Raw genomic sequence first — 27,694 nt, 5'->3', positions numbered from 1 at the left:
AATCCATTTTTTAAGCAACAACAAAACCAGAACCTTCTGAAGCCATCGGAGCCTCGCTTGACCCCTCCCCTTGCGCACTGTGCCATATCCAAGAACAACTGCCCCCTGCACCTGCCGGACCCTGCGGTCCACATGCATGTCTAACTCCATGTAAATAGCCGCATGGCAATGCCCAGAGGCCCCTGGACCCACAGTCCCACACCCATCCTACAGACCTAGTGGAGTCTGCCCATTTGGTTTTTCTGTCCCCACCTGCTCTGCCTCCCTTGCCTTGAGGGGAATCCTCCTGGGGAGCTACTTGCAGCTGGTCCTGGGGGATGCTGGAGCTGCTGTTGCCCCAGGGCCCGTGGGCTGTGCCTCCCTCTGCAGTGCCAGCCTCGGGCTCGGTGCTCCACCCAGCCTGCTGTCCAGTGTCCTGTGGCTCCCGTGTCCCGTGTGTTTGTGTGTGGTGTGGTACCCTTCTCCCACTGTCTGAATTAACTGAAAAGCCATAAAGGGGGTCTCCTGCTGGAGCCTGCTCCAGCTCCACCCAGGACCCCCATGTCCCTCTGGCTCCCACTGAATATTTGTGAAGGGCTCCCCTGTTGTCACCCCCTCCTGCTCCCTCAGACCTATGTCATGATGGTGATGGTGTTGGGGCTTCTGGTGGTGCCCTGGGGAATGGCTGCACCTGTAGACTGTTGTAGAGAGGAAGTACTGCGGATGCCACAATCCTAGAGCCTTCCATGGGGATGCCCAAGGAGCCACCGGGATTTCCAGGGGGCAGCCAGCCAGCAGCTTAGCCTGCAGCCCAGCTTCCGTTCCCCACAGGGCCGGCAGTACAAGCCCTGCTTGCTCCTGGTCAATGTGGGGAAGGCTCAGGGGGTGAGCCCTGGGCAATGCAGAGAGCTCAGTGCTGGCCCCACAGGGAGCACCCCCAGATTAGGGTAGAGCAGAACTCCTAGAGCTGGTTGGCCCAGGCCTGCCAGGGCTCCTTTGAGTGGTGGCATGAGGCGTGGCTTTAGGAGACTGAGCGGGATAGGAGTGTACCCAGACAAGTGTACCAGGGTGCAGAGAGGTGGGCAGAGGGGAACTGGAGCTCCCAAGGAGCTCTGGCACCATGTTAGAGAGGGACAGGCCGCGCCCTGGCTGCACAGGGCAACCATGTGGGAAGAAGGCACATTGGCAGGAGAGAGAGAAAAGAGGATTAGGCAGGGGTGTGAGACAAGGGGTGAGTGGGCTCTGCCACTTACAGACCACCACTTCTAAGCACCCAGGAGAACCAGGGCGTGCTGGGGAGGGCAGAGAGGACCAGTTCTGGCCTCCGCTAAGCTCTCCCCGGGCCTCTCTGGCTTTCACACCCATGGCAAAGGCCAAAAGTGAGTGGAGCATGGCCGGCAGCTGGCCAGGCGGCTGTGCGGCTGACCCTTCTGTCCAGCCTCCTTGGTGCCCAGCAGAGTTTGGCCCTTGTCACCGAAGCCCGTCCGTGTTGCCCTGCCCGCTGCCTATCTGAGGACTTGATGTGCTTCCTACGGATACCCTGGGGGCCTGGACACTTCAGGGCCAGTCAGGCGGAGTGTCCCTGGTCTCCAGGGAAGGACGCCTGTGGAGCCCCGGCCTCCCCTCCCCCTCTGCTTGGCACTGCTCTCCAAAACCTTCTGTGGACTCTGTTGTTCTCGTCTGACCTCCTGTCAAACTGTTATTTTGTAATGAGCTGCGTCTCCTTATTAAATAAATAAGCTGAAACAAATCTGGGGGAGGGTGGACGCTGAGTTGTTTGCTGGGTGCTGGGTATGTGGGGTGTAGGGTCAGCATGTGGGTGAGGGCTGGGGTCCATTCTCTTTAGCCTGGCACTCCATGATGTGTGTGGAGCTCGTGGCACCTCCTGGTGGCCAACGTGCCAGTGCCCATTGCTCCATGGGAGGGGGGCAGCGCTGCAGGAAGCTTCTTCCAGGGCTCGGGTGGCTTCACATGTGTTTCCATCCAACAGGGCTGGGTTCAGAGCACAGGCTAGTGTGAGCCAGGGTTGGGAGTTGGACAAGAAAAATCTACAGTCGAGAGTCTGGCAGCACTGCCTGTAAGGCCAGGAAGGGTTAAAGCCCTAGGTTCCCCTGGCCCACCTTCAAGATAGGGGTCCACACATGCCAGCAGGGCCTGGGTCTTTTCCCATCTGTCCCGAGGCTGAGCTGGAGGCCTGGTGTCCACCGGCTGGTCCTGTGAACGCAGACCTCACTGCATCCAGCAAGGGGATTCAGGGAAGTGGTGCCGGCCCCTTGCACCAGACAGGCCTGAACTCTTCAACTGTGACTTCATGTGTGTTTGTTCTGCTGCTGCTCAGGCTCCCGACAGCTGGTGACAGCAGGGGAAAAGAATCTTCCCTCCGACCTCCCGACAAAGCAGTGACCAGGGATTTCCGCTTGGCTGGGGACACAGGGCCAGCAGAGCTTGCTGATGGGTAAACCAGACCCCAGCCTCCCTGCTGAGATCACACACCCCCAAGGCGTGCCAGTGGGCCCAGGCAGCTCGTCCCTGGGTTCGGCTCTGCGGTCTGTTTGCATTTCGCCTCCTGTGATCCAGAATCTCCTGAATCAAACACGACCTTCTGGTGAAGACACGTGCACGGCAGAGGTGAAGGGTCAGTCCTGGGGAGGTGCACGTGCACAAGATGATCCCTGCTCTGGACCCCAACGCCCCTGGGGCCCGCAGGGTGCGAGCGCATGTGGCTGGGCTCAGCACCAGCTGGTTCAGCCCATATTCCTGGTCACTTGGAGCTGGCTGCCGGGACTTGAAGGATTCTTTAGAACGCAGTCCCCCTGGTTGGGGGGTGCCCTGGTGCTCCTGGCGCCCATCCCTTCGGTCAGGGCAGACCACAAGCATCTCCAGGTGCTCAGGAGTTGTAGCAGCTGGTGGGGAGGCCTCTCTGGCATCGCAGAGACCGGGTGAAAGTGCAAGAGGTTGCCTAGATTGGAGATTCTGTAAGCCCCATTTCCTGAACTGTGGAGACGTGAGCTCAAAGTTAAAACACAATTTTATTTACTCATTTATAAATACTGTTGTGTTTACAAGCATCATATAGGTGTGAATATCATTATTCCCAAACTTTCAAACACAGAATACTTAATACTATATAATAACAACCAGTAAAACAAAGTCATTCATCTCGGGGTTGAAAGGCCACTCAAAATTTCATAAAAATACATTCAGTTCACAAAGCGAGTCTGGCTCCCCGTCCCTACCCAGGTGTATTTACAGTGGACTCAAGTTCATCCGTACAACGCCGCTGAAGAACAGTTACATCCGGCACTTCCCCTGTGCGGGAGGAACAAGCGTGGCAGGGCTGGGGGGTGGAGTGAGGACAGGCGTAGCACACTGCCGCCCAAGTGGGAGAGGCGTGGAGACGCCAGTGGAGTTTATAAGGTCAGGGCAGAGGCCAGCATGGAGGGAGGAAACCCACTGTGCTAGAGCCTGAGGCTGAGCCTTCCCATGAGGGTAGGTGCACCGGCAAGGGCCGGTTGTGGGAGCCATGGCCTAGCCCCAGGGCTGGCAGGAGGCAGGCCTGACCTCTCAAGGGCTCAGAGACTGCCCTGAACGGGATCTTGGGACTGTCCCCTCCCGCAGACCCCTCCCCTGCAGCCTGCAACCAAGTGTCCTGTTTCTTCCACTCCCTCTGTACCTGGCCATTGTTTACTAGCAGACAAGCTGGAATCTTCTAGATTGCTGCCGAGTAGGCAAGAATAAGCCAGGCCAGATGCTGAGGCAAGAGTGGAACAGACCCCAGCTATGGGGGAACGTTAGGGGTTCTGTTGAGCCCCCCTCCTCTGCTCACCTCTGCTGAACTCTGTCTCCCACAGACCAGGAGTGGGTGAGCTGCAACTGCAAGAGCACTGATGCACTAAGACACACTTCTGCTGTGAAAGCTGACAAGAGCCATTCCTCTCAGGACAGTGTCCTAGGCTCTCCCTGGCCAGGCTAGAGGAGTCCTGGAGGCCTCCCAGCCCAACCTCACCCTAAAGGGGCTGGGAGCGCAGCCCTGGGGTTGGGGTGTGGGAGAGAGGGTGGGTGAAGCTCAGTCAGGCCTCTCGGCTGGCTCCTGTTTGTTTTGGAAGTACATAAGAGCATCCTGATGTCACCTCCACAGGGCCACCCAAGTAACATTTGACTGGAAGCTTTAGAGGAGAAACAAAAGAAAATATCACTCTGGCAGCTCCCTGTCTATGGTGTCAGAGCACTGGGGAGGCGCTCAGAGAGCCATCCCCAGAGGGAGAAGGCAGGTGGGAAGCACAGAATGACGCATGGGGACAAAGCTGGCCTCTGAGTTCCCACCGTCACCAAGAACATGCCAGCCCCGGGGCCGACACTGCGGTGCCAGGGATGAAGCCGCTGCCTGAGGCGCTGGCTGCCCAGGTTTAAGAATACCGGTTCAGGTTCCGGCTACTCTGCTTCTGAGTCAGTAGATGGTGACCCCAGAGGCCCCTGCCACTCATGTGAGACCCAGACAAAGTTCCTGGCTCCTGGCTTCGGCCTGGCTTAACCCTTCATGTTGCAACCATTTGAAGAATAAACTAGTGGATGGAAGATCACTCTCTTACTTTCTCTCACTCTGCCTTTTAAATAAATGAATAAATAAATAAATAAATAACTCTGAAAACAGAGCATGCCAGACAGTTGGAAAGCTCTGGGCTAGCAGATGGGTGTGTGCACATGCACAGACACATAGGCTAGAGGCACGAATAACCCGCCAACTGCTAACTTCTTCGGCCAAATCAGAACATGCATCAGCAATGCTATTTTCAGACACACCCACATCTCACCAGCTCTCCCCAAGGAGGGTCTTGGGGACCTGGCTGTAAGCCCTCCACCACCAATCTTGGAGGAGAGGTGAACACGCCTTTTCTTGGTATGCCACAGGGATCACCGTGTTTCCTAGCAGCTGGAACAGTGTCAGCTCCTGGGCTGCCAGGAATTTGATCTACTTCCCATCCAATCAGGACGCAGGCGGTCAACAGTTGTCCCTGACAGGGTCTACTGTTCCCAAACAGTGTCAATACCCTTCAGGGCAGCTCATTTAAACCTCCACTCAGCCAAGTCACCAGTGGCACAACACTCATTTCCACTGCCCACATTTGCCTCTGGGAGACCCCTCCCTGCCAGGGTTTGTAGTCTCCACTCTGCTCTGCACTCAAAGCCTACATGTCTGCCTTCCTCTCATCACAGGACACAGCCCAGAGCCTCCACCCCTTTGCACTGCTCCCAAGGGGGCTTTTGACACAGTGGACTGTGGTTGGCAAATGCCTGCTGCTTTGGCAGCCTCCTCTGCACACCTGCTTTTTAACCGAAGACTGCAACAGCACCAGAGCCCTCGAGTCCAGAGGAGCTGCTCAGCGGAATTAATGAGTGAGGTTTTTACTGAGGGAAATTCTCCTGCTGCTGGCAGGGAGTTCAAGACTGTGGGCCTGCTGGTGCTAAGTAGAAATGCAATTAGTCTACTGCTTGGGTGTTAGGGGCCACGGTAGATCCCATTAGAGAATGCAGAGGGCTCTATTTCCTATTAAAACCATTTGTCCGAAGGCTGCCTGCAACAAGCTGTTTCCCATACACTTCCCTGTGAGCTCCACTGCCACCTCCACAGGTTTGAATATTCTTACTAAACCATTAGAAGGGAAGGCAGTCACACTCAGTTACCCGCAGTATGAAATTCACTTGCCAACAAGGATGAGAAGCCAACCTTGACATGCTGAGGTGAAACAGTTTGAATCCATATGAAAACAGGAATTATTAACTCTTGTATTTTTTAGTTTAGAAAAGAATTTTGAAGCAGGAATTCCAAGTTCAAGAGATGAACAGATCTTCCCTAGGAACGAGTAAGTCACAGAATTTTAGACCAAAGGTGACTTGAGAGATGCTCTTGCCCAGGGTCACACAGCCATGAGCAGGCCTCACCTGTCCTCAGAGCGCCTTATCAATGGGTCAGAGGGACGCACCGTGTTTGAGGGGTGAGCCTGGGCCCCGCTTTCCCTCCTGTAACTACTCTGACTGTAGTTATAACTGGCCTGAGCAGGGCCGCAGGTGCCTCTCCTCTTGGGCTGTAGGAGGACCTGGGGTCCCGCAGGGTGGCCCCAGCAGGAAGCTGCAGGGCAGCCTGTGCACTCTGCAGCAGAACTGGGGAACAACCCCAGGCTCTCCCGCCTGAGGAGCAGAGCAGGCCAACAGCTATGTAGCTAGTGGCATTTTCGCTAGCCTGCTCTTCTATAGCTCCGTCAGGACAGGCTCCTGCCCGCGGGGTTAGGGCTGAGACACTGGCTTTCTCTGACTGTGTCCAGTCTTTGCAGCCAGGAGAGGCTGCGAAGGCACCAGAAATGCAGAGGTTGAACAAATGCCCAGCCCTGAGAGTCTCTTCTTCCCTCATCTCTAGCTTAAACAAATGTCCCTGGTGGAGAAACAGCCAGTAGTGGGTGCTGCGCTGGGGCACTGGGCCATGACGTGGGGTTGTAGTCACCTTCTTTCTGAGCACTCACTGTCCAGTCAGCACACATTTTGTTTGGCGCAGGGGAGAGCGGGAAAAATGCTGCCACAGACGTGCTGCCTCGCCAGCGACTGCATCCAGGTCTCTCTAAACACAGGGTGGGGCAGGGACAGAAACTTGGGGAGGGCCAGAAAAGCACCAGACACCCACAGTAGGATAGAGCAAGACAGGAACTGTCAGATGAACCTGGCCCAGGAGAGCCAGGGCATGGTTGCGCCGTCAACTGCTGAGCTCAGGCCCTCCCGCTAGGGCTGGGGCAGAGCTGGGGCCAGCATTCTCCGGTGCTCTCTGGAATGGCCAAATTGCTATTCCCAAAGGAGTGGTCCGGATATTGAAAAATACCAAGTTCATGAGGACAGAGGGTGTGAAGCTCTGCTGAGTACGAGCATCCCCATTCCCACAGACCACACAAGACCAAGTGACAGACTGCAGCCCCACACGTGTGGGCCACGCCTGTGCTACCCCGCCAGCTGGAGCTTTCTGGGGCACCCAGGAGTATTCAAACTAGCAGCCGATGATGGGGGGCTGGGGCTGTGGCCACTGACAAGACCAATAGCAGATGACTGGCCAAGCAGCTCAGATGCCAAAGCCAGAGCACAGCTGGCAGCAACAAGCTCTGTATCCACTGCCTTCCGGGCCTTCCAGTCACTGTGTCCGGGGAGAAACGGCATTTTTCTCTCTGGACAAAGATGAGAACTCAGAGTTTATCCATTGCATAAGAAAAAGTGCATGAAATGACCTAGGATGCATTTTGTTTTCATCAGTTCCTGCCTATAGAATATAGCACTCCTGAGATTAAAAAGCTTGCAAATCTTGTCACAAGAAAAACTTGGAATAAGCATGAAGCAGCAGTGGTGTTAACACTGGCCTAAGAGTTTTCAGAACCTTCCTCTGGTATCTGGAAGGCACACACAGACCTGAGGGAACTTTCTAACTTCATTTCTGGGACTGTGGACTGGGGGAGGGTTCCAATGTTTCCCTAATATCTTTTACTTTTTCCTGAGAGAGAAGTTGCTATCCTTTCTTCCCCTGTATCCAAGACGTGCTGGAATCCACTAGGAAACTCCTGTGGTCGTTTCCTCTTCCTCTTCCTAGAATGAAGAAAATGCTGAGTGGGAGGGTTGAGCCTTCCATGAAGACCAAGCGTATGGTGCTCCCATGAAACCCAATGTTCCAAGGCTAAGAGTAGCTTTTCTTAGAAAACAGGTGGAGATGGAAGTGAGAATTTTGCATGCTGTAAACATGGGGCTTTGTCAGAGCTCCTATTCTGAAATTGGGATTTTGAACTACAGCTTTGGGCTTTAACTGCACGTAACGTTTCCAAGGCTGTGGGGTGTGTGTGGGGAATTGCAATGCTACTCTCAGGTAAGCAGTAAACAAGCGGAGGTAGTATATGTTGAGAGACTAGGTCACTCTAAGCACCAAAGATCACTGGCAACCCTAAAAGATGAGGACTTAAATGGCCTGCACACTGACTATGATTCAAGGGATACAACTCTTAGAAAAGGCAAAGATGTTACATATTAATAACGGACCATCATCAAGAATGAATGGATTCATTTTGTGCTGAACTGATGGTGTATTCTGTCCAGCTCTGGGCATATTCTAAAAGGGGAGCTTGGCCAAGATGTGACAGGCATGACAGTGTGGCCATGCTGTGAGGGCCGGGACAATGAAGAGCTCCCAAGGGCAGATCCAGACAACAGAAAGAACCACAGGCAGACTTCTGCTCCCGTTAGGAGAAACCAGTGGTTTGAGTTGCTCAACCTTATGGTAATTGGTGCCCAGACCCCAGCAGCTGACTGACCACAGGGGTCCCTGGTACACAACAATAGAAAATCGAACCAAAGGCTTCTGGGCCTCTCCACTCTAAAATGCCATGATCCTCATCCCTGGGTTGAAACTATTCCATTTCTAGGAAGCTGTCACTGTTCCTCTTGGCTTCCAAGGAAGCAAACACCTCTTTCCTAAATCCAATCACTAGAAGTAATAAAATTCACAACCATTCTCAGCCCAGCATAAGCTGTCTTCTTTGTCACAATGTTCCTAGTGCCATCAGCTACCCTACTTTCACAGGCTTATCTTCCCGGCCCACTCCACTCTAGTCCACCTGCGGCAGTGCACCCTCCCTGCCCTTCGTGCCTCTTTGCAGTGACTTCATTTATCACTCGGGGAAGCTGCCAGAGTGAATGGGGAAAGAAGGCCAAAGGGAGGCAAGGCGGAAGTGAGGACTGACAGTCCAGGTTTCTTATAAATAAAATAATTTTGTTGGGGGAAATGAGAACAGTGGGCTGACACTTGGGCTGTGGTCTGGGATTTGGGGGACAGGGGCTGGTGGTGCCACCAAGACACCAGTATGGTGATCTTCTAGTCTCCACCTTAACGCTTTCCTGTAACAGCTCCAAACAACTGAGGTCCGGTGCTGTGTTTTGGCTTCTCCACCAGGGGGTCAGGGGAAGGGAGCAGAGGCAGAAGAAAGAGTAACAGGAAAGAAAAGAAAGGAAGTGGCGAAGGGGTTAAGACTGGCTTGGGATATTACTTGGTTGTAGACAGAAAAAAATCAGCCAGTTCCTGAGAGGTGAGGAATAGAGCCTCAATGCAGAGCCACCATGACCTTGGACTCAGCACACACAGCCTGAGGGCGCATCCTGTTGTGTCTCCTTGTGCCCCAGACAGCATCCTGGCCTGGCCACCACAGGACTCACCTGCATCAGAGGCCGCTGGGTTGTGGAGAAGCCCTAAGTGTTTGGACCAAATCCAGTGTGAACCACAACGGCTGAGCAGCAAGAAGCTGGGGGTCCACAGCTGGCTGGAGGTCCTCCCCCAAGGCCTTCTCCAGATGGCTCACATGATCACAAACATGCTTCAATTCAAACTCATACAACTGCAAGTGAGGGCGTGGGAGGAGCAGGGCATTCTGAGTGCAGAGAATGTACAGTGCAGAGGAGGTGACCCAAGCAGGTCCTTCCACCAAAACATTCACTTCCTTTGGTTGGAAGGCGATGGCTGGAAGTGAGGGGCCTGGGCCGCCAAGGCAATCCCGTCTTTCTGTAGCTGGGCCCGTGTCTATTTCGACAGTTTGCTGATGACTCTAATGAGGGCACCGTTTTCGTCTTTCAGCCTCTGGTTGTCGGATTTCAGTTCTGTTAACACCTGCAGGGGGCGCAGGGAAAGGTGTGTTAGAGCCTGGTAGGCCAGTCTCCTCTCCCCGCCCTGACCAGGCCAGGCCAGCCCTGGGAGCCTGTGTCACAACTGTCCTCGCCCTCCTCCCGGTGATGATGACAGAGACCCCGAATCTCCATACTTACCGAGTCTGTTTACATTTAGGGAACTTTACCACCTCATCTTTTGATCTGGTGTACTTGGCAGGAACATCCTATTTCTTGGTATGTGAGCTCCACACTGTACTCTGTGTACCTTTTCATTTTATTGAATCAGTAACTATTTTTAATGGTTCCTGTCTTTGGACTCACCTCTAGTCCAGAGAAATTGGGAAGGTGGCCAAAGATGGCTGGTGAAGACGTGGGAAAGAATTCAGGGACAGAGAGAGGGTAGAGTCAAACACAGGAGTCAAAGGAGGACACTGAATCACGTCCCATCAAAAAAGGAATGCCAGCCTGGGGTGCAGAACTCAGCTGCCCTGCCCTGTGCCTGGATGACTGAAGGGTCCTTCTCCTGATTATTTCTTCAGTGGAAATAATCCACCCAAATTATCCCTGGGCATATGACACATATCCACTTTCAACCACCAAACCAAGGACCTTGCACACAGGGTCACTGCGCTGCGAAGCACAAGGAACACTTGACTTATTTAATTCTTCCCAAAGCTCCCTGACAAGCTTTCTCAGCAGTTCTGGGGGATGGTGTTATAATGCTAGGAAACAGAAGCTTACAGGGGAAATGGAAGGAGTGGAAATTCAATTCTATCAGTTCTGTCATCTTGGAACACACAGTGTTGTCCAACTTGTTAAGCAAGGGAAAAACAATACCTTCAAGATCTAGCCTGGACATTTGTTTTTTTATTATGTGATCAGGTAATCAGGAAAAATCCCAATGACATGTTGATAAGGGTACAGTTTATGTGTGGGCCTGCTGGTAGCAAGAGAGGTTTAGGTTAGTGGGTAGGTTAATTTTTACCAGGAAGACTACAGAAATCTGTGTCTGATCAATACGGATGTCCTTTGATTGACTGGCCATATAAACCCACAGGAGCCTTGTAGCAGGCAAGGCCTCCAAAAAAGAGTGGTCTGGACTTAGAGGTTACAATGGTTTGGCACTGGCTCTGGCTAAGTGTACCTTAAGGAATATGATTTTTGTTTCCTCAATCTCTCAAGGAAGAGGCATGCTATATTATGCAAGTATACATGTGTGCTTGCATCAGATATGCAAATAATTTGTATCAAAGGAAGATATTACAGATTATAAAACATGGAAGGTACCATGCCCAAGGGTCTCACTGTGACCTATGAGTCTGTATGGCATGGTTGCTATCCTTAGTAATCCAAATGAGGCAAAGCATAATTTTATAACTGGTCCAAGGCACCCAGCTATTGAATGGCAACTCTAACACTGAGCCCAGGCGTGCCCAAGTCCACAGTTCATTTGCATGATAAGTGAGGTGGCGTGGGGTGGGAAATGAAATGAGAAATTAAATTCTAGGATTGCCCTTGTGATCAATGACCTGTATTAATTTATGCAAATTGCTCAACTTCTCTGTGTACTTATTTCTGCAGCTAGTAAAGAACACCAGCCCCCCAGAGCTGTTGCCTCTCAAGGCAGAGACCAGGTGTGGCCCGTGGGAGGAGTCTGACCTGGGCACTGTGCTTTCCTCCTCCCACCGCTGAAAGGCAAGCCAGAGAGCCGCACACGTGCCGCAGGGAGCTCGGATCCGAGAGCATCTTGACCAAGCTCTAGGGCTTTGACCTGGTCTCTCCTATCTCCACCTCACTCATGGCACTCTGGCTGTGTGCTTGCATGCCTCCAGCCTGCCAGCCTTGCCAACCGGAAGCGAGGCTTATAGATGCATTTCCTGAGATTATCAGGAAAGGCCAGCTGAGGTGGCATCCTGATGCCTCACTTTGCCATCTGCTTTCTGATGTCCCGTGCTGGGTATCAGTGTATCTTGGAGAGCCACATCCCCATAATAGGAATCCACAGGTGGGAAGAAGCTACATCAGGCAAAGGGTTACATTTCACTGCTCTGCAGCTCATCAAATCATAGCTGGGCTGCGTTTCCCTATAAATGTACAAGTAATCTATTGAGCTTTGGTGATTCATTTCCACATTGAGAACTCAATTTCTTGGTTAAAAAAAAAAAAAACAACAACTGGAAGGCAATTTTGCAGCTGCAACAAGCTACTACAGACATCTGCAGGGAGTGTCACAAGAGCAAGAAATGGCATGTAGAAACCAAGGCGGGGAAGCCTCATAGACCTCTCTTTCAAAAGACAGAGGAGGAAATGAATGACGTGATCTGACGTATCTTTGGAGTGAAAGGAGGGTTAAATAAGAACATATGTGAAAGCATGACACAGGTATGAGGTTTGACAGAGTTTCATCATTTCCACTCTCTGCATTTCAGCTTCTAAATTTCCAATGCATCCACAGTTTAATGTCAGGTTACTTTAGATACATAACAGTAACTCTGCCTTTCAAATAAATCAACAAATCTTAAAAGAAAGAAAAAGAAGATGAGGCCATTGGGACCATTCAGCCACTTTGCTTCCAGCCACCGTGGGAGTGTGGAGGGCACTTCCTCATGCTTGGTTACTAAGGGGCTTGCACTACAGGTTGAGATAAAATGGCATCTCCAAGGGACTGTTAAGAGAAAAAAGGCTGGGCAAAATCTCTTAACCATGGGCCAGTTTGGCTTAGTTATCTCATCTTTCCTTCTGGCAGGGGTCAGCAAGCTTTTCCTGTACAGGGTCAGCCAATACACATCTTGCGGTTCACAGGCTACAGTCTCCATGGGGAGTACTGCATTTGGCCATCATGGCACAAAGGCACCCTGAGACATAATGACAGCAGGCAGTAGATTAACATGGCTCATTTGCATAAAGCTTTACTTTCAGATGATGCTGACATTAGAAATCCCTATCATTTTCCTGTACTTTCAGACACTCCTCTGATTTCTGTTTGACTACGTATAGGGCTCACAGCTGAACTGGTGGGCCACAGTCTGCTGACCCAGGCTACGGGAGATCGAGCACTGGCAATGGGAAAACTTGGGATGGTTAAGTGGCTCTCTGCAAGATGACCTTGGCCAAGGAGGTCCGAGCACAGAGAAGCTTCCTCCACCTCAGCTGCAATGTGGGGAGTGCCCTGTAGCTGCTCAGTAGAGCCACCTCTATGTGTAACAGATGGCTGGCCCTGGGTGCCAAACGTGTGGATAGCTTACGTCGTCACAGCAGGAAAGATCTTGGACTCTGGAGACAGACATATTGGTTTTGGTTTTAGCACTTAATTGGCTGGGTAATCTTGGGCAAGTTCCTTAACCTGTGACTCAGTTTTAATGGCCATTCTAGGAAACGCATGAGAAACCTTAACATACAGCACTCACTTAGCATAGCCTTTAATGAATGACAGCTGTTATCACGATTAGTAAGATCTAATTTTGTCTCCTATCTTATACTGTCTTGCAACAAACAAGGCAACTAGAAATAATTGGGACTTCTGGGAGGGTCTCTCGTTCATCCATGTCGAATTTTCCAGGCATCTTGGTGCTCATCTGAAAGTGTAGGCTTGGCCGGACCAGGGGCTGCTCGCAGCCAGGCTGTGGCGGCACTTCCCTTTCAATTTGCTTTCTGCCTGTGGCAGCATCTGCAGCTGGGTATTAGCTCAGGCCTATGGTAATTTGGATGCTTCAGTTCTAGTGGATATTGGTTGTCAGCTACTGACCCTCAAGGCAAAAGCAAATAGACAGGCAGACAAGAACAGGCCCTGGTCAGGCCTAATTAGATTGCTGCTGAAAATTAAAAACTCGTTTCAGAACAGTGTTGACCCCATCACACTACCATGGGACAGAGAGCAAGTTGTCTGTGAGCCAGGAAAATTGGCAAACAATTTCTTTCTTTCTTTCTTTCTTTCTTTCTTTCTTTCTTTCTTTCTTTCTTTCTTTCTTTCTTTCTTTCTTTCTTTCTTTCTTTCTTTCTTTCTTTCTTTCTTTCTCTCTTTCTCTCTTTCTCTCTTTCTCTCTTTCTCTCTTTCTCTCTCTCTCTCTCTCTCTCTCTCTCTCTTTCTCTCTTTCTCTCTTTCTCTCTTTCTCTCTTTCTCTCTTTCTCTCTTTCTCTCTTTCTTTCTTTCTTTCTTTCTTTTGGGGGAGGGAGTTTCCGTTGAAAATAAACCTGCTCCCTGCTCCACAGCCACCATCTCCTCTGCAAAGCTAGACCTGTTAGGGAAGGCCTGGTCACGTAAGGAGGTCATTTATACAGGCTGCAGGCTGCCTCGCAGCCCACGCACACAGAGGCAGGGGAGGGACACATGCCTTGAGTCCAGAGACTTGTGACAGGGATGTGAGAAATGCCTCCCCAGCAGGGAAGAGGCTACAAGGCTTGCAGAAGGAGACAAAATGCTTATCTAATTCTGTTCCAAGTTGGGATGGAGACTGTTTTTCGCTAGAAAGCCTGGACCAGAATACCTCCAATCTCTAGTTCCAGTCCTTTCTAATAATATTGTCAAATACAGGGACTGAGGTCTTCCTGGAGTCCAAAGGTCTATGGTTCCCAATTCTGGCTATGCCAAAAGAACCAAAAAGAGGGTTTTGAAAAAAAAAATGCTGATGCCTGGATCTCAAACCAGACCACTGATTGTCTCTAGGAGGGTCCAAGCACTGGTATATATTGAAAGTGTCTGGTGTTTCCAACAGGAACCATGACTGGGAGCTCCTGCTCCTTGTGTCATCTCAGGCCTGACCCCAAGAGGCAGTTCAGACTCAATCCCAATCACATAAGTTGCTGTTGGCAAAGAAAGGTCTACCTGTGTGGCAATGATTCCACAACATCAATGTGTGTGAACATACACACACGTATGTGCACCCTAGGTGCATACTTCCTGGAACCCCATGAACAAATTTACAAGTAGTCCCCAGAGGTCAAGAAGGTAACATGATGATCTTACCCAAAGTGCTCCCAGTGAGTCTCCCCATCACCTCCCCTGACCTAGGCTGTCATGTCCCCGCCAATGGTTTCAGTCCTGGGTCCTTGCATCCCAGAGGACCTGCATGCGGAGGCTCTGAGGACGGCGTGAGCCCAAGAAGAATGAACCTGCCTGGAGCAGTGGAGGAGGGAAGTGAGGTGGAGAGTAGGGGCAAGAGCTAGAGTTCCTGGGTGTCCGAGGACTCGATGGACTCGGAGAGTCTGGCCACCACTCGGGTCAGGGCCCTGTTCTCAGCCTGCAGTTGCTCGTTCATCTGCTTCAAGGTCTGAATCTGTTTTAGCTGGTGGAGGTTCTGTAGAGTGAGACATGGAGGGGACAGACAGACGGGACAGGGGGAGACAAAGACAGACCAGAAGAGAAAAAAGTAGGACAAAGAGATCACATGACTTTCTGTTTTTGTTTTTAGTTTGCATGCAAGAAAGGAAATGATGAAGGCAGGAGCAATGACAGCAAATGGAGAGGGTACTAGGGCAAAGCAGCAAGGAGGGGAGAGCTGTGCTTGCGGTTCTTGGCCAAGGTCTAAGTGTGCGGAAGGTCAGCCATAGGAACACAGCCAACCAGGCTCTCAAAAAGCACATCAGGATGGCTTTTGAGGACAGTCCCCCATGTGGCTTGGGTCTCCAGAGCCTGGTGGAGCCGGAGTCCCCGAGTGATGTTTGTCCCCATCCTTCAGGTTGCAGCTGAGGATCCAGTGTGTTCCCACACCTGGCTGCTCTCCTTCAAACTCTCCCTGCTTCTCATCTCTTCCTTCTACCTGTCCCTTGCCTCTTTGTGCTTCATTTCTGGGTATTCTCTCACCTCATTTACTTTTTTAAAAGTAAAACACGCAAAATATGATTTCCACATTTTCTGTATGTGGCATGTGATTATATACATTACTGAACTCCCAACAAGCTGTGCTCTCTGTTTCAGTTCATGCAGAGCCTGGGGGCTGCTTAGAGACACATTTGCCAACAGATGCACACTCGAAGGTGGACAGGCCACAAAAGTCCAAGAATGTGTGGTGACCAGCATGCTTGTCAGCCCTTATTATCAGCCCTTACTAATACTTACTATTGTATTGCAAATGGCACAAAGGACCAATCAATTTCTAGCAGTCTTCCTAATGGCTCATATTACAGCAGGAATTCATCCCATGTTTGTCAGAACTGCTATCCGACCTTCCCAGGTGGCCAACTGCGCTGATCTGAAACCAAGACCAGCACTCTTTGGGAAGAGGGAACTGATTCTGTTATGCAAATGGTTTCAAAGATGAAGATGGACTCTCCTGGGCATTATAATGACTGCAGAAAGGGTGCCAGATATCAGAGAAAAGTTTCTTATGCCCACATAATAGAACAGATTTGAAAGATGAGTGCATTTATAGCTCTTCGGGAGCGAAGAAACAAGAAAATCAAGCATGAAGGGAGTGGGTGAGAGACAGTGAAAAGGAAAATCCAGCAGAGACAGGCTGCTGAACATCTCTCCCCAAGCAGGGAGAATGATCATCTGGCAGCAAAGCGAGGGCAGCCCCTGGAGGGTCAGACTGGGCAATCCCCTTTATCTTCTGTAAGCAAACTGGCCAAGGAGATGACGGAGGAGGGAGATGATGGTGCAGGTTTAAGGAGACAGGCAAGGACCAAATTTAAGAGCCAATGTAAAGCTCCTGGCTCTCATTACTCTTAAACGTTGATACTGGACCAATGTTCTTAGCACAGTCACAATTATTGAATAAAGCAGGCCTTGTCTCCCAGGAAACAGTGTTAAAGACATGAGCAGTAGCCTAGTGGATAAAGTCATCATCTTGCACGTGCCAGGATCCCATATAGACACCAGTTCTAATACTGGAGGCCTAGCTTCCCATCCAGATCCCTGCCGGTGGACTGGGAAAGCAGTGGAGGATGGCCCAAGGCCTTGGGATCATGCACCTGTGAGGGAGACCCTGGAAGAAGCTCCTGGCTCCTGGCTTTGGTTTGGCACAGCTCTGGCCATTGCGGCCACTTGGAGAGTAAATCAGTGGACAGAAGATCTTTTCTCTCTGTCTTTTCTCCTCTCTGTATATCTGACTTTCCAACAAAAATAAAATAAAACTTTAAAACAAGACATGAATTATGAAAGTAACTCAATCTAATGCATGAGTACGAGCAGATCAAATTTGAAAGTTATCAATAGGACAGAGGGGACAGGACACTATCAGGTAGAATATTCTATGGAAAGTAATATTGAACTTTAGGCATGGCAAGAAAGTGGACAGGAGAGCAGGGTATGGCAAACTGTAGGAGACAGCAGGGCTTAGGAACAGGTTTGGTTGGTGGTATTTCTTTCTTTCTTTTTTTTTTTTTAATTTATTTCTATTGGAAAGTCAGATACACTGAGAGGAGGAGTTAGAGATGAAGATCTTCCATCCGATGATTCACTCCCCTAGCGGCCACAATGGCTGCAGCTGAGCCAATCTGAAGCCAGGAGCCAGGAACTTCTTCCTCCAGGTCTCCCACACGAGTGCAGGGTTCCAAGGCCTTGGGCTGTCCTCGACTGCTTTCCCAGACCACAAGCAGGGAGCTGGATGGGAAGCATGGCCGCTGGGATTAGAACTGGCGACCAAATGGGATCCCAGCACTTTCAAGGTGAGGAATTTAACCACTATGCTATTGCGCTGGGGCCCAGTTGGTGGTATTTCTAAAGGAAGCCAAAAAAAAAAAAAAAATTAAGGACCAACCAGAAGGAGATGGGTTGCTGGGCTCCCCACATGCAAGGACCTGGGAAAGGAAGGAGAGAAGGTCCAGCAAGGAGACTAGTGCTGAATGGAGGATGCAGTAGGGGGAAAAAAAAAAACCAGGTCTGATGTGGGCATATCCCAGGATCAAGTGCAGGCCCAGCGCAGCTCACACAGACATGCACACCTGTTGGAAGCTGGCACATAATCCCACTCCAATCCAGGATCTGGGTGGAGTTTCTCCTGGGGAGAATTCATAAATACTTACCTTTCCTAGCAGGGGCTAGAACGGCACAACCCATTTTACAGCTACAGAGACCCTCACGCGCCTGGATGAGCCCCTCATGGGTCCCTTTCACCTGGCCGTTGGACTTTGCTAGAGATGGAACAATCGGCACGAAGGTCACTCTCTGACTTCCTTGAGGATCTAGCCTATCTTCAAGGGTTCACTGGAGGTTAATCCCCAAACTGCTCCCTATTCATTGCTGTAAGGAAGTTGAGACTCTTTATAAACAGAAAATACAAAAAGCATGGAGACCAACTTGTCCCAAGTCCTGCTGGGTCCCAAATTCGGCCAGATGGTTGGTCACCAAGGCACAGGGACTGGGACCATCAGTCACTCTGGAGACACTGACCTCTGCATGAAGCGGTGGAGAGCAGAATGAGCATTTTCTTAGTCTCCTTTGGCGCCAGTTACCCAAATCTGCTAATGTTTCTACCTGGGTGCCTGTGTAACTGAAGGTTCATGTCTGGGTACGATTGGTGCGGCTGGGAGGCACACGAGCTCCTCCCACTAGGCCTCTTGTAGGAGCCAGTAGCAGGATGATCTATACACCTGGAACAATCAGTATTTAGGAGTCTCAGAGCACAAGCTCCACATGGGGCCATTTATTCTCCATTTGATTTTGTAATTGGTAATGGGGAATAGCAACTGGTCATATGGATGGATTTTTTCACTAAAAAAAAAAAATCTGTTTCAAAACAGCTTGTCTACTGGTTTAGGGGCTAAAGTGACCATGATCTTAGCTCTACTTGGTAATTTAAATAACTGATTTTGAAGTTGCTGATAAACAGTTGATGGTCAGGAGAGCGAAGACTTTCATGTGTTAGAAACTGCTGAGAAAAGAACTTATGACCTGGCTTGGGAAAGCAGAGCCTGGTGGTGTGAGAGAGACAGAAACATGCCCACAGGACTGACCACAGCTAGAACCACTGGAGGGACTTCTGTGCTCTTCAGTTTAGAACTGGAATAAAATGACGAGGGTCTTCCATTTCCCCACATTTGCCACGTCCTGCATGGATGTGACCCAGGGTTCTGAGACAGCTGGGTGCAGGCTCCTTTGGGTTCCTGGGAACTCGCCGGGAGGCACTGGCTTTGGCCTCATCTCCCTGTTTTTGATTAGTTGTTAAGACACTTCTCAATGAGCATCACAGACAGCTGTGGCCCAGCAGTCTCCAGATGGCAAAACTCAGGGGGTTTCCAAATGCAGGAGTCCCCCCACAACCAGGGACTATGTAAATGCCGTCACCACAGACTGTTTAGCTCTATAAACGCACAGCCCTAAGTGGGAGAGTAGAAGCCAGAAGACAGATTCAGCAGTGTGAGGTCACCCTGATAATCTCAGGAGAATCAACCCTTTGTTACTTTCACTTCTTGCTACTCTGAGTCAAGGCAGAAGACTCACAGTGTTGGAGACAAGCAGATGTTGCTGAAATTCTGTGTGAATGAGATCAGTTACAGCCTAGGGATTGTGAGTAGAGAATGCAAGGACTTGGTGTTTCTCCTTCATTCAGGAATTACTATAATCTGGTGGAATCTGAAAATGCTTCACACTCCTCCCTCCCCTCGGTAAATAATCACCTTTTTTAGGCCACGGGAATAATCACGTCTGTGCCAACGGGCCCCAACTGCACATGAGGGATACTTGCTTCCAGAAAGAGATGTGGGGGCTCTGCCTGGTATTGATGATGCCCCCAGGAAATTGTTTAGCATTAGAGCCAGGAAAGCAAGGTCCCTGAAGAAGCAACACTGAGCAGGAGCTGTGGCTGCAGGGAGAAGATGCCCCCAAAGCAGCCCCCATGACCATCCTGAGAGCCCTGTTGTCGCTGCAGTCCCAGCCCCTCCCATGGCAGCGACATGCCTCCTTGGGGTAGACTGCCAGGAAGGTGGCTGCCTCCTGAAGTGGCTAATGAGGTGACAGTCATTGTACAGCACCGTACAGGGGTGGGGGTGGGAGGAAAGCAGTGAGGCCTGAAGGGTGCTGATAGCATGAGCTCATGCTGGTGGGAGACTGCCGAACACTCCTGATACTGCAGAGGAAATGGAAATACTGCAGGAAATCAATATGTGAATACATTTTTATTCTGCTGCAGAATGACTCAATCTGTACTCCTTTCAGCCAACGGCTGGGAGAGGGAGGGGTCCAGGGAGAAGCCACTGCTTGGCAAATGGTCAAAGTTCAGCTCAGGCTTTGTCTACAGCCTGCCTCAGGAATCCCCTAAACTAAAGGCAGCGTTTGTTCCCAGAAACTTTTGAGACAGCTGTAGCAGATGCCGCAGGAGCCAAGAGAGCCTGAGATGGCTCAGGAAAGTGGCTGCTCACCTCTTCACGCATCATTCCTTCCTGAGGGCACTAAATTTGTAGCAAACATTAAATGCGGGAAGGCCTATGTTCAGATGTCCGTTCTGGGCATACATTCAGACAGTAAGTATAGCAAAAGAAAGAAAACCAGACCATACCTTCATCTCTTCTTCCATTTCCGACATCTTCCGCTCCAAGGCTCGCCTCTCCTGTTTAGAGACAATGAGACTGTCAGAGGCAGTGGGACTGCTGCCTTCCAGCTTCCTGGCCAACAGGTGTGTGACACTGACAGAGGCCAACAGGCCCGGGAGACAAGAGCCTATCTGATCATCTGCTTCTCAGTGGGTAGATGGCATTTGGTGTTCTCTGTAGATTGAAGAATTCATGGAATGTCAGATGACTCCAATGACCAGATATTTGCTCTGTTAACCAACAGGCATTTCTGTCTTCACTAGTGCTCCCCAAATTTCTAGGAAAGTGCTTTTTTTCCAACGGGGAGCAGATGGTTAGGAGACAGTGTGGGCTACAAAGAAATATTCAACCCATAATTTCTATCCATTTCTTTCTCCCAGCCACTAACCCAATGAGGAGTCTGATTAGATGAGATACCAGGGAGGTTTGGTTACAGACCAAGGGAATAAAATATAAAATGTAGCTGCTTTCCAAATTAAACAGACAGTAAGAGCAGATTGGGAACAAATAATATCCCTGGAGTCAAGACAAGGCTAGGGTTCATCAATAAATCTCACTGAGTTTTCCCAATTCAAGAAGGTCAAATCCTAGAATAATACTCTGAGAGCAGCCGGGAGGGCAGCCACTGAACTGGACGTGCCCTGCCTAGGGCAGAGGGAGCCCAGACTCTGCCAGCCCACACTGCAGTCCTGAGCCCTCGGCCATGGTGAGGGGAAGGGAGCTGTTTCTAGGCCTCGCAATGAGCCAAGATATGACATGGCTGTGAGCATGTGGGTAGTGACCCGTTGGGGAGCCTTGAGTATATGGAAAGCACTGAGTTTCTGAGGAAGCCAACAGCACTGCTCAGAGTCAGGCAGAAAGAATTCATCATCAGGCAGAGATGGAATGTGGCAGACCTCCTGCCTCCTTCAGATGAACTTTTTACATTGGCAAGAACAACAAAGGGAGAGAAGAGATGAAGTGGGGAGAGAAACATGCGCATACCCGCTTCTCCATCTCTAGCATGGACGACCGGTCAGAGGTCTTCTCTTGTTTCTGCTGGGGCAAATGGAAAGCAGACAGTTGTTACTGAAGCCGTCTCAGGGCTGGTGGAGAGCCCAGGCTGGTCAGGCTTCGCCCTCAGACATCCAGTGGCAGATGATGTGGCTCTGGGCTTTCATCGTGGCTAGGATCCCCAAACATTCAAGAGACTGCTAAGCTGAACAGCGCTGCCTCACTGCAGTGTTCCCACTGGGGACAGGGGAGGGGGCTGTGCTGGTGTTCCCTGACATTTACAATACCCTCAGATACTCCCAAGTCCAAAGAGTGTACTCAGCACATTCCCTTGTTGACCCACTTCAGCCCCTTCATTCAGTGTTACCCATTTTCATGCACTGGTATCACTTCTCCCTCTTCTCTGAGTAACACCACATCAGCTACCCTTTAACAGGCTGGACACCCTGGGCATGATGTCTAAGCCCCATGACACTCTTCAACAATCCCTGTTTGCCAGAATATTCTTCTCTGGGGAACTGAGACCACCTCCTTTCCAGAGCAGAGGCTTGTACAGTGGGTAGGATTTCGGGGTTTCTTAGGAACCCATCAGCAGCATTTGCCTAGCTTTGAACAGAATATTCCTTTATCTTTTTTATAGCTTTGAGATAAGGTAAGGTTTTACTCGAATAAAAGATTCAGAAATACTTTAGATCCTTTTTGACTTTCAAGGTAAAATTTTCTGAGGTTAGAAAGACTGAAATATCACAAAGATCCTGAGTGCCTTAAACAGGAAGAGGAAATGCACCCTTAAGTCCCTTCCAGTTTAGCACTATTTTAGCATTATGGAACTGGGAAGAAGTTGTGATTATTTTTACTTTGCCCAGTTCCATGCACAGATAATATTTGATACATAAATTATGTTGGACCTTTTGGGAAGCTTTATTTTCTTTTTCTCCCCAAACTAAGGAATAGCCAGAATCAACAGTCAAACTTAGAATTCTGGCTCCTGTCCTGGGCCCTCGCCACCTGTTCTGAAGGTCATGGCATTCGGCCTTCACACTGCATCTACTGTGGAGCCAAGGAAAGGAACCTGTAGGAGGGGATCCCGCACCATATTTGTTTCTCCCAAGTCTTGGTAAGAAACTGTGGTGGCTGTAATGTCATCCCTATTTTTAGGATCTTTAAATACAGTTAGGCTTCTGGTTGTTTCAACTCTTAGGCCCCTAGAGTTAACAGGGTGAGCCTTTTAAGTAGAAGCGCTATGTGTGAACGTTTGGCAATTATCTCCACATATATGTGTGGGGTTGACAGGCTCTCCCTCCTCTGTCCAACTAAACAGCTCCATTTTTGGTAAGCAGATTTGCTTTGTCACACCACTGTTTCTTCCCTCTGAATTTCAGTAACTTTGTACTTGGCAAAACTGAGTATATTCTGACACACCCAGAAAAGCATCTGGCTAGAGAGTGAATGCTTTTCCCCAGTGACTGGGAAAGGCAGAACTTCCTTTTCCATGCCCTCTGTTCAGGTCAATGTCAGCAAGCTTGTTGTGCTGCTCATCAGCACAGGTGCTAGAAAAAATGAGAACCCTAAAAGGTCAAGAAATATGCTAACTGTTGAGAAGAGAGTGAGGGCAGGTGAGGTCTTTTCCTGACTCACTAATGTTGGGGTAAAAAGGGACGTGTAGGTTTATTTAGCCCATCCCTCTGCCTTGTGACAGGGCCACAACTTCATGGATTTTCTTTCAGATTTAGAAATCTACTTGTCTACAAAATTCCCTTATGCTCCATTGGTGTGTATTGCAGTAGGTGTTGGGAATTCCCTGTATGAGCCAGCTTTGTCAACTATACCCGGCAGAGGGCATGCTTCTTCCAAAATGACAGGAGAGCTCCTCCATTTGGGGCCCTGCCAAGTTCTGTTCCGGGAAGTGTGGGTATGTGTTGGCTGGCCTCCTGGGATTCTATGCAGTTCCGTAGGGGCTGTCTGCCAAGTGCTGGGACCCTTTGCTCATCCTATTCCAGGGGGATGTCAGCAAGAGTTTCAGGGAGTCTTTGCCTGGCAAAGCCCCACACACAATGCCATAGAACCTCAGCATTTGAGTCATTGCTTTGGATTATATCATGTTGCCAAAATGACTAGCCACCTCTGGTTTTCATTTCATGTCCTCCCAGCAAAGGGTCATTCAGTTCAGCTTTCAAAATTCTCAGTCCCTAGGCATTCCAGGAGGGCAATAACGCGACAGGTTTTGTGTTAACTCAGCAACAGCTGAGACAGTGCTTGTCTCTGCTGTCAGCTCAGGGTTTGTCACTGGGGATGAGGTTTTCACCTCTAGAACTCTCCATGGCATCATCTAATTAATTGAGGAGAAGAAGAACATTCCTTCCTCCTATGCCAAAGGAGGGTGGTGGCTTGGACAGACAACATAAACTTGTCTGGATTTGCTATAGGATCAAGCAAACCACTCACTTCTGTAGGTCTAACTTGCTACCTGTCCACTCTAGGTCTTGAAGGTCATGCTTGTCCCTCTCCAAGAGGCGATGTGCAGATAAACTGAGACATGACGAACAAGACAGGAGACACCCTTGAGGTCTAACTTCTTAGGGCTACTTTTCTGCTAAGATGATGATTAACAACATTAATTACCAGCATTTGGATCATCAGGAGCTGTTCACTGAACTATCAGTTTTCAACTTCACATTACACGCTGAATGCTCACATCAGAGTGTCAGCAGCTGTGGCCCCACTCCTGAGGAGGCTGCATCTAGCTCACTTCCTGTCCCTCAGATTCCTGTCCAGTTTGCTGCCTCATTAATCCCTGCCTCCCCATCTTGATTTATTCTTCCTCCCCCTTACCTGGGCCATCTTCTCAAGCTTGGATTTTATATCTGCCAGTTCTAGCTGAGCCTCCTGAAGTTTTGTTTTCAGTTTTTGGTTTTCAGTCAGGGCGCTTTCGTAGAGCTGGGGAGTGAAGAGAAGCAGGTCAGCTAGCAGGTAGGGCTCCCAGGGGGCTCTCTGCCCAGGGGACTGCTGCTCTAGCTGGAGGAGGAAGATATCCAGGGAGAAGGGCATGCGCTGGCATGTGTGGCCTGCCTCTGGAAAGCAACGAAGTGTCAGATGCTGACCACAGGAGAAGGGCGATGCTCCAGCTTCAATAATGTCCACCTCTGGTGGAAAGTGGCCATTTCATTTTCTCCTATGGGGGACTCACAGTGCCGCAAAGTGTGGCTCCCCACACAAAAGATAATTAATTTTTGGAAGCAGCCTTGGGTGGTGTTAGTCAAATCCTGGTTAGCAAAACAAACATTTTCTTAACAAAAATATTTTTTTCCTGGGATCTCAAGTACCTGAAAAGAAAAGTTTCCCCATCTACTTATGGAGCCAGGTACTTTTCCACAAAAAACCAAAGAAAATGAAATATAAAGTGATTCAAATCCTCTCTAAACCTAGATGATGATGATTATGATGATAATGATATATATATACACATATATAATGACACATATACATACTTGACTTTTATTACCCCTACAAAATATTTAGTTCATATTCATAAGATCTTTTTAAAAGAATGTGTTTAAAAAACAGCCAAATGATTTTCATGCTATAATTATTTTTACTGTTTTTAAAAATCTTTAGTTTCTTAATTCTTCCATATGCTTCTAAATTAAATAACTGCAGAAGGCTGCAAGGAATTCATTGTCACTTAAGTTCTTTTTTACCTGATTCAGAACTACATTCATTTTTTTTTTATTTATATTGGGGAAATGGGTCAAGAGATTTATATGTTATAATGCAAGACTAGGAAGATTGGGAAAGAGAGGCGCTACTTTTTTGTAGTCCCTGTTGCTGTCCTCCTCCACACGGCTGGTCAGGGTGGCCAGACGGGCCTCGCGGGCCTCGCGGCGGGCTCTTGCTGATGCTCGGTCGCTGTAAGGATCGCTGGTTGTAGGGTTACTACTACCTCCAGATTCCAACCTGTGGGAGACAGAGGGAGAAGCTGAGCAAGGTAATGTTACGGGCAGAGTGCTTTCCTAAGAAGCATCTGAGAACTACAGCCAGAAACAATGCATAGCATCCTTCTTTTGGCTTTCTTAGCCTGCATTTTGGGCCCTCTTGGCTAAGCTGCATGTCCTTGGAGAGGCAGGCTGTCATTTGCCAAGAACGCAGTTTACATGAATAATTGGTGGTTTGGACCCAAGAGCTGACTTAAATCTTAGAGCTTTTCAAATTAGTTTGGGGTTGAACAGCTTCCCTCAAGACTGTGCTTTTAAAAGCATGAGCTCCTTGGATCTCAATGGCTCCTAAAAAATGACTACGGCGAACTGCTAATGAATCAGAAACATACGGTCTTGGAGAACGAGCCGGAGGCTGAATGGCAACTGGGTCAATGTACAGATGGTTTTGGCTGTACTACAAGCTTTTTGAAATCAAACATTTCAGGGGTACCACTGACAATGCCCACAGCTGTTTTCCTACCCTCTTATCCACATTCCATGTCAAGACTCATGTCTATGATTGAGATTTCTAAATCTTGTAGCATTTTTGAGCTCTCAGAGTTGCAGGTGGTTTCATTTCCAGCACTGGTATGCTCACGGGTTACCTGTGAAGTGTACGACTATCATCCTGACCTTAACCCAGACTTGAGGTCTGAGGCTGCTGTGTATAAACCAGGCCCACAGACTTCTGCACCCCCCAGTTAGGATGGCTTGAAGAGTCACAGCGGCAGAACCTGCATCCTGTGTCTCTTTCCTATGATTGCTACTGTCAGAGCCGGGGTGGCGGAGGGGCTGCAGTGAGTAGCAGACGGGTAGAGGAATAACAACAAGCATGACACACAGGCAGAGAGGCAAAGTAACTAACACCTGTGGAATGGCTACTTCTCTCTCACAGAGATGCTAAGTCTCATGTTCTTCAAGATGTTTTAATTTTTGTTAAACTTCTTTATTGATTTCCTGATTCTAAAAGTAGCACAAGGCTTGCAAAAGCAATTCACTAATGTACGTGCCAAACTTAGAAACTGACGCCCTTCATAATCCTGTCCAAGAAATAACCTCTGTTGACTGTGTAGTCTTGATGCATGTCAAATCCATAAATGTTAAAATACATTTACCTATAAATAAAATTATATAATATATATTTTGTTTAGCTCATCCTCCTTCCTTTATGTATCACTATGACTGTGAGCACTGTACCATGTAAATAAAAATAAATTGGCTTCGTTAAAAAAAGAAAAAGATTGGGGCTGGCTCTGTGGAGCAGCACGTAAAGCCATTGCTTTCTGAGGCAGCATCTCACATGAGCGCTGCTTCCAATTCTGGCTGTTCCCTTTCAGTCCAGCTCCCTGCGAACAGCCTGGGAAAGCAGCAGAAGACGGCTCAAGGGCTTGGACCCCTGCTCTCACGTGGGAGGCCAAAAAGAAGCTCCTGGCTCCTGGCTTTGGACTATCCCAGCTCTGGCAGTTGCAGCCATTTGGGGGGTGAACCAGAGGATGGAAGAGTGCTGTCTTTCCCCATCTTTCTGTGTAATTCTGCTTTTCAAATAAATAAATCATTTTTTAAAGAAATAAAAATAAAAATGACTGCACAATATCCCATTGTGTAGTTATATGATGATATAATCATCCATTGATAAAACATGCATTGTTTTACATTTCTTTTAGATACTCTACACAACGCTATTATGAACCATAATGCATTTACTTTGCTGCTTTCTTTGATAAATATTACAAGGGTAGCTGCCTGGTCACGGGCTTACTACATTTTAAATGCTAATATGTGTTGCCATATGGCCTTCTAGAATGTTTAATTCTTTCCAACCCAACTGTAGGAATATAAAATCTCATTGAGGTTGACTTTACTATTTTAGAATCATCACAGAGGCTCCATATCTTTGGATATTTATCTTTGTTTTTGAGCTGCCTAGTCATGGGCTTCATCCACTGGAGGAATTACCTTTTTCTCATTATTTTTGGAGAACTCTCCATGTAGCAGGGGATTTTAGAATTGTCTGATACTGGTTACAAATATTTTACAAATATTGGCTACAATATTTTTTCCACTTCACTTTCCCCCCTCTGTTTTTAGTTTCTTTTATGAGTAAAGACTCAAAATTTTAGAACATTAAATTTGAATTTTTACTTAGATAGTTTCATCCACGGAAAGATCTCTCCTATGTTAAGACAATAAAACACTCTACTTTTGTGGTAAAACTTTTCTGTTAAAAACAGTAATCCATCTGATATGTTTTTTGTTTTTATTTTTTGATTTGGCTTGAGGGTATATATTTTCCCAAATGTATAGTCAATTGTCCCAATGATCATTTATTGAATAATTCTGACCCCACTTGGATGAAAGCCACTTCTAAATTATGACTTTGCGGAGGTACAGATAGAGTGTCCTATCTAGATCTCTATTTTTATTTTATACTATTACCTAGAGATTTTATTTATCCATTTGAAAAAGTTACAAAGAGAGCTAAATTTTCCATTTGCCTTTTCACTCCTCAGATGGCTGCAATGTCCAGGGGTAGGCCAGGCTGCAGCCAGAAGCTTCATCTGGGTTTTTAATGCGGGTATTAGGAGCCTTACTAGTTGGGTTCTTTC

General features: G+C 48.8%; 1 protein-coding gene across 5 annotated transcripts in view; it reads right to left on the bottom strand.

The window, feature by feature from the left end:
• Positions 1 to 4,690: 4,690 nt before the first annotated feature.
• Positions 4,691 to 27,694, bottom strand: part of PPP1R12B (protein phosphatase 1 regulatory subunit 12B) — a 205,877-nt gene continuing 182,873 nt past the window's right edge. For 3 of the 5 annotated variants that reach the window (XM_040985445.1, XM_040985447.1, XM_040985451.1), the window contains 5 exons: positions 24,921 to 25,068; positions 23,947 to 24,051; positions 21,106 to 21,159; positions 20,088 to 20,138; positions 4,691 to 9,655 (listed from right to left, as the gene is read on the bottom strand). In XM_040985445.1, the coding sequence (XP_040841379.1) occupies positions 9,569 to 9,655; positions 20,088 to 20,138; positions 21,106 to 21,159; positions 23,947 to 24,051; positions 24,921 to 25,068 (445 nt within the window). In that variant the 3' untranslated portion in view covers positions 4,691 to 9,568. Of the gene's footprint in view, positions 9,656 to 13,822; positions 14,949 to 20,087; positions 20,139 to 21,105; positions 21,160 to 23,946; positions 24,052 to 24,920; positions 25,069 to 27,694 lie in introns of those variants that run through there. The other 2 variants (XM_040985446.1, XM_040985444.1) reach the window with 1 other exon arrangement.

Source organism: Ochotona curzoniae, unplaced genomic scaffold, assembly GCF_017591425.1.
Source record: "Ochotona curzoniae isolate NIBS_2020 unplaced genomic scaffold, NIBS_Ocur_1.0 contig_430, whole genome shotgun sequence".
Lineage (NCBI taxonomy): Eukaryota > Metazoa > Chordata > Mammalia > Lagomorpha > Ochotonidae > Ochotona > Ochotona curzoniae.
The sequence above is the reverse complement of the archived record's forward strand: the minus strand, read 5'-3'. Positions and strand labels throughout refer to the sequence as shown.